Below are 6754 nucleotides of genomic sequence, written 5' to 3'. Positions count from 1 at the left end.
GCTGCAGGAGGGTCTGAACCCAGCAGCGAGACTCATGTCCCTGTACTAGGCTCTGCAGGGAGACCAAGCAGCCTCGGACCCTGACTAGCCCTAGCCCTGGGCCTTGTTGACACTGAAGGATAGCTGGCTGCCTCGGCTGCAGTGGCAGCTCCTCCTCCCCCTTTCCCCACACTGCACCCTGGTTCTGAATCATAAAGCCAGACCCCAGTCTTGAAAGTTGCTCAATCTCCAGGAGCCCAGTTCCTGTGGGCAGCGCCTGACGTGCCTGGCCCTCTCCTTTCTGCAGTCCAAGGGAAAACGACATCCTGCACAAGGCACCCCGTGCCTATCATCCCCCAGAAACGGTGACATGGAGCCTCTCCAGCTGGTCCTGCTGCTTGCTCTCACAGGTAGGGTCCCCATCCTCCTCCTCCTCCTCCAAGCCTCTTTCCTCCCCTTCCTTGAGCTGGTACTGAGAGGATAACTTAAGCAAACTATGAAGGGAGGATCCTCCTGCCCCGTAACCCCTGTCGTCTCCCATAACCTTCTATTCCTTTCCTCAGCCCTGTAGTATCAAGCTCTTCATGTATCTGGCCACATAGGCAGGGGACTTCTAAAAGTGGCCCTTCAGGTCACACATAGGGTCAGCCCAGAGGAGTGAGAAGGTGAGAGGGAAAAGATGGAGGAGACTGGGAGATGGGCTGTCTGTATCTTCAGGGAGCCTCTTCCTGAACTTTGAAGACCTTCTTGTCCATGTTGCCCTCAGTCCTTGATGGGAGGTGATGGGCAGAAAATGTCTGTCTCTGAGATGGGAGATGGACACTCCAAGTTCTTGGAACCAACTACCTCTTCCCATCAGGAAAAGGTCTCTTTGGCTCCCTCAGAGCAGTGGGTAAACCTGGCTGACAGGAGTCACAAGGAGCTCTTGCTCCTATAGCTTTTTAGTTCAAAGTGGAGAGGGAAGCTGGATGTGTTGGCCTGAGGCAGTGAGATGGATGGGGGACATGTGCAGAGGGACACAGCCCATCCACTTCCATACAGCAAGCCACCAGTTCCCTGGACTCATCCTTCGAGATTCGGTCACTATCTGCTTGTAGACGGGATAAAGGGAGGAGGAGGACCAAGGAGGCAGGGGGCAGAGGGTGCTGAGGTCAAAGCTGAATCCCCTGGAGTCCTTACATTGGCAATAGGCTGGTGCTGTAAGTCCATCTGCCCCACCTTAAGGAGTGCCCCCAAAATAGCAGCCTCATGTCTCCCCCAAATAGCTCTGAGACGAATCCCTTCTGAAAGGGGAACAAAGCCACAGAAATGGGGAAGCTGGAAGCTAAAGATGGAGTATGGGAAGCTAGTACCAGCGTGGGCAGCTGCAGTGTAAGCAACTTGGGCCAGGACAGGGAATGGGTCCAGCCCCAGGCCTACCAGGGCCCCACTTGAGGTGGAGAGGAGATAAGAGAAATTTTGACCCCATATGATGGGAGAAGATGTGCAGAATAGAGCTAGAGTGGATGTCAAGACCAAATGTCTCTGGAAATAGGCCCATAGAAGGTCAGCTGGTTCTTCAAAAATGACCAGCAAGTCCAACAGACCCAGGAGCTAGACTTCCTGGCTCCTAGTTTGAACCACAAGTTCAGCTGTTCAAACTCACCAGCCGCTCCTCATCAACCCTATACTGGATGGCTCTAAGTCAGAACTGACTCAACGGCACAAAACAACAACAGCTTCCTATGTTCGTGTCTAGGCTGTGCTCCCTTCTTCCAGCCTGTATAGGAATTCAAGCTCCTTAGAGGCAGGATTTTTGTCTAATTTGCTCAGTGCACATAGGTGTTCAGTAAACACCTGGTAAATGGGTGAAGGAAGGACCCTGGTGGCACAGTGGGTAAAAGGTTGGACTGCTAACTGAAAGGTCAGTGGTTCAAACCCAGCAGCTGCTTCTCAGGAGAAAGATGAGACTGTGTGCTCCTGTGTGCTCTGTAGGCTCGGAAACCCCATGGGGCTGTTCTAGTCTGCCCCGTGCGGCTGCTAGTAGGCAGAATCGAGTCAACAGCAGTGTGTAAGTGAGTGAAGAAGTGGACAAATGTCCCCTCCACAGGACTGTCCAGAGCCCACAACACCACGGTGGTCCAGGGCATGGAGGGCTGGCCCCTGCAGGTCTCCTGCCCCTACGACTCCTCAAAGCACTGGAAGAGACGCAAGGCCTGGTGCCGGCAGCTGGAGGAGGCAGGCCCGTGCCAGCAGGTGGTCAGCACCCACCACTCATGGCTGCTGTCCTTCCTGAAGAGGCGGAATGGGAGCACAACCATCACAGACGACGTCCTGGGCGGCACACTCACCGTCACACTTCGGAACCTTCAAGCCCACGATGCTGGGCTCTACCTGTGCCAGAGCCTCCGTGGCAGTGAGGCTGACGTCCTCAGCAAGGTCCTGGTGGAGGTGTTGACTGGTGAGTAGGCAGCTGACCACACCTCTGATCCATCCATGGGACAGGGTTACCACCCGCTGGGCTTTGGATACCCTTGGAGAACTTACAGTGCAGACCTTGCCCTCCTGACTCAGGGTTACACACAGACACACACACACACACACAAACCAGATGTCACTGAGTCCATTCCAACCCATGGAAGCCCATGTGTTGCAGACAAGAAAGAACTGCTCTGTAGGATTTCAAGGCTGGAAAAGATGTAAATGCCAGGCCTGTCTTCTGAGGAGCCTATGGGTGGGTTCAAACCATTAACCTTTTGGTTAGTAGTCAGATGCTGAGCCATTGGCCTCACCTGGGACTCCTTGCACAAGGGGACCAACATCCAGCCTGGACTCCTCGCAGCAGGCTGAGCTCCCTGTTACAAGACTGCACACCTGGAGGAAGGGCACGTTCTTTCATTTGCATAAGGCATTCCTTGTATGAGCCCTACTTCCCCAAACAGTCGTAGGCATTTGGCATTAGATTATTATGTGAATGAAGTGTGTGCGAAGGGTTAACACACCTGGCTGCTAACCGAAAGGTTGGAGATTTGAGTCCATCCAGAAATGCATTGGAAGAAAGGCCTAGCAGATTGCTTCCCCCCAAATCAGTCATTGGAAATCATATGGAGCAGAGTTCTACTCTAAGGAGCTCTGGTAGCGTAGTGGTTATGAATCGGGCTGCGAACCTTAAGGTCAGCGGTTCGAAACTACCAGCTGCTCCGCGGGAGAAAGATGAGGCTTTCTACTCCCATAAAGATTTACACCCTCGGAAACCCTGTACAGGGTCGCTATGGGTCGGACCCGACTCAACGGCACTTAACAACAACAACAGAGTTCTACTCTAAGCTGAGCTGGAACTGACTTGAAGGCAACTGGTAAGAAGTGAACTCTGTGTTGTTGGTGTTAAGTGCTGTCAAGTCGGTTCTGACTCATATCGACCCTATGTACAACAGAACGAAGCATTGTGCGATCCTCACAATTGTTGTTATGTTTGAGCCCATTGTGTGGCAGACACTTTTCTTTCTGTTGGGAGGCTCTTCCTCTTTTTTGTTGATCCTCGACTTTGCAAAGCATGATGCCCTTTTCCGGGGATTAGTCCAAAGTATTGTGAAATGAAGTCTCAGCATCCCTACTTCCAAGGAGCATGCTGGGTGCATTTCTTCCAAGACACATTTGTGAACACTGGAGGTGGTCTTTAAGGAGTAGGAGGAGATTCATTTCACCCCTCATCCAACCAACCAATAAATTTACCAACATCAATTAAGCACCAACCTGGAGCAGAAAAACACTTGTTGTGACATAGGGCACGTTACTTTCCTTCCTTGGGCCCCATGGTGTCTGTCCTGCTGACCCCAGGGGCTCCCATGAGGCACAGAGGAGAGGACTCCTCCCCTAAACATGGTCCCTATTATGGGACAGAGGATCTAGAATGGTATTTGCCTGGGCTTCAGGGGAGGGAGCATGGTAGACTGCCCTCCACCACTTCTCTAAATGTCTGTGGGAGGTAGGAAGAACAGGAAGTTTCAAGGTGTAAGGAGGCTTTCCACTCCCATAAAAATTCACAGCCTCGGAAACCCTATACAGAGTTGCCAATCACTACCACAAGGCTCAACTATAAGGTCCTTGGGTAGCATAAACAGCTTGCACTTGGCTTCTTACCTAAGGTCAGCAGTTCAAACCCACCAGCTGCTCTTTGGAAACCCTATGCAGGATTGCTTTGAGTTGGAACCAGCTCAATGGCACTTAACAATAACAACTGAAAGTTGGTCATCGAAACCTGCCCCATAGTGCTGTGGAAGAAAGGCCTGACAATCTCCTTCCATAAAGATTGTTGTTAGTAATTGCCGTTGAGTCAGTTCCAACTCGTAGTGATCCTGTCTAGGGTTTCTGAGGAGCGGCTGGTGGGTTTGACAGCCAAGAAACCCAATGCAGCAATTCTACTCTGTAACATATGGGGGACACATGAGTTGGAATCAGCCCAATGGTACTCTTAGCCAACTCCCAAGACAATGGCAGGATAATCATAATAGCAACAAGAATCCTAGCTTGTGTAGACTGCTTGACAGTTTATTTACATAGGACTTTCAAATATATTCATGGTTTCATCTAGTCCCCATCAAGCCCTATGTGATAGGAAGTGGTGTTGGAGCTGCAAGCTCTTAGGAGGTGCTGGGAACTATTCAGAGGTTCTCTCATCGAATCCTGGCTTCATTGCCCCACTTTACAGGTGAGCAGACTGAGACTCAGAGAAGTGAAATGGCTTGATGCACACAGTCCAGAGGGCCTAACCCCACATGCAGAGTTCCCCTTACCCTCTGTTGCAGACTGCCTGAGGAATAAGGGGGCTAGAAACTCACAGACTGTTTCCTACAGATCCCCTCAACTCCCAGGACTCCGGAGATTTCTGGGTGCCCGAGGAACCCAAGAGATTTGAGGATGCCCGAGTGGAGCACAGCATTTCCAGGTACTTCCCCAAGGCCCCTGGGCAGACTTTCTTCTTGCCGTAGCCCTGTGTGGGGTAGAGGGTGAGGCTCCCAGAACTACACATCTAGAGGCAATTAGAGCATCTAAGGGCCTGGTCGTGGTTTTGTCTAAACACTCCTCCAGCCAGCCGGTACAGATGAATGTGGCTGCACGCATTAAAATAGTGAGCTATGTCCATGGTAACTTGTAAATTGCTGCTGCTCCACGTCTCCTGACTGTGCACCTTCTACCCTTCTCCAGCAGCCTCACCAAACTCCCACAATTCAGCAACAGTGAAAGTGTTAAGACGTTGCAAAACAGGGACCCCTTTGGTAAGACCAGAATCAGTTCTGAATGGTCCATGTGTATATACACACAGATACACACACACACCATATTATCGTGTACTGCAGAAAATCACTCTGAGGGGCAAAGTTATGTGTTCAGTGCACTCAGCAATTCAGCCGCATATCCATGACTAGAACTTGGGACTCCTGACTACAGGCTCCCCTGAACCCCATAGATCACCATATGAGGTGAATGCTGGGAGAAAAGCAGTCTGAGCCCCCAGAAGCTTGTGGTTTCTCCCATCTGTGCTCCACCTCAAGATCTCCCCAACCTGCCTTCCTTCCCTCTCTAAGGAGCCCCTCTGAAGAGGCCTTCTCCTCATACACTCCTGTCTTTCTACTCCTGGCCTGCATCTTTCTCAGCAAGTTTCTAGTAGCAAGTATCCTCTGGGTTGCAGCCTGGCGTGGGAAGAAAATGAAGACTCCCCCAGCCAGTGAGTTCAGCTATGACTATGAACCAGAGCACCAGCTCCAAACCCTGACAGGTGAGCTTGAGAACATGGTGGTAGGTTGGGCAGAGGTGGCCAGGGGCTAAGAGAGCCATTGAGGATTTGTTTTATTACAGAGTTGCGAGACACCTAAAGAGACAAGAACCCAAATGAAAGGAGAGGACAGAAGTCCAGCCAGGATCCACCCTTCTGCACATTCGCCCCCTCCACCTCCAAGACCTCTGACCCCTGGTTCTGCCTTGACAAGAGGCCACTGTTCCTGTATCCTGGACTTCCCTGGGCTCCCCCCAGGAGGGACTTCTTGGGAAGAGGGGTGTGAAGGGTATCTGTCAGCTTCTGAGCACTGGATATGAACATTCTCACAAATAAATTCTAGACTTTCACGTCAACGGCATGATGGTTGTCTCTTGGCCAGGGCTGGGAGAATCAATCGGGGTAAGAAAAGAGAAAAGGTTTGGCTGCTGGGATATCAACTCCCTCCAATGCTCACAGGCTCCAAACCAGGCAGGCAGCTCTTGTTTCCTCTGTGTGGGCCCTTCCTAGATGAAATCACCAAGTGCTGCCTCTCCTCTCCGCTCCTCCTGGCTTCACCCTTAGCATCAGCTTCCCTTGGACTATTGCTGAGCTCCACAACTTCCCAGCCCCTCCCCCAGGTCCATCCATCTCCCACTTAACTCATCCAGCTTCCACTCCTGAGACACAACTGGGCATGAGCCATTGTGTATCAGAGCTGGCCTGTTAGGGCTTAAATTGCGTATCTCCCAAATCCTAACTACTATACATTGGATATAATCCTGTATGGCAGAAGGGTTTTTTGGTGCTGGTAGCATAGTGGTTATGAATCAGGCAACGAACCACAAGGTCAGCAGTTTGAAACTACCAGCTGCTCCGCGGGAGAAAGATGAGTCTTTCTGCTCCTGTAAAGATTTATAACTCGGAAACCCTGTTCAGGGTCGCTATGGGTCGGAACCAACTCGACGGCACTTAACAGCAACAACAATGAAGCCATAATGGTGTGTCCTAAACCCAATCGCTTCTGACTTAAAAACCAGTTGC

The 6754-nt window shown here is 51.2% G+C and overlaps 1 protein-coding gene across 1 annotated transcript; it reads left to right on the top strand.

Annotated features, from left to right (window-relative positions):
• The first annotated feature begins 267 nt into the window (after window positions 1-267).
• TREM2 (triggering receptor expressed on myeloid cells 2) lies at window positions 268-5923 on the top strand. The gene is made up of 5 exons (XM_006860587.1): window positions 268-389; window positions 2069-2419; window positions 4813-4903; window positions 5544-5734; window positions 5916-5923. Exons 1-5 carry the CDS (start codon window positions 350-352, stop codon window positions 5921-5923), a joined length of 681 nt encoding a protein of 226 aa, XP_006860649.1. The 5' UTR covers window positions 268-349.
• Window positions 5924-6754: the final 831 nt, after the last annotated feature.

The sequence above is a fragment of the Chrysochloris asiatica genome, unplaced genomic scaffold, assembly GCF_000296735.1.
Source record: "Chrysochloris asiatica unplaced genomic scaffold, ChrAsi1.0 scaffold00038, whole genome shotgun sequence".
Lineage (NCBI taxonomy): Eukaryota > Metazoa > Chordata > Mammalia > Afrosoricida > Chrysochloridae > Chrysochloris > Chrysochloris asiatica.
The sequence above is the reverse complement of the archived record's forward strand: the minus strand, read 5'-3'. Positions and strand labels throughout refer to the sequence as shown.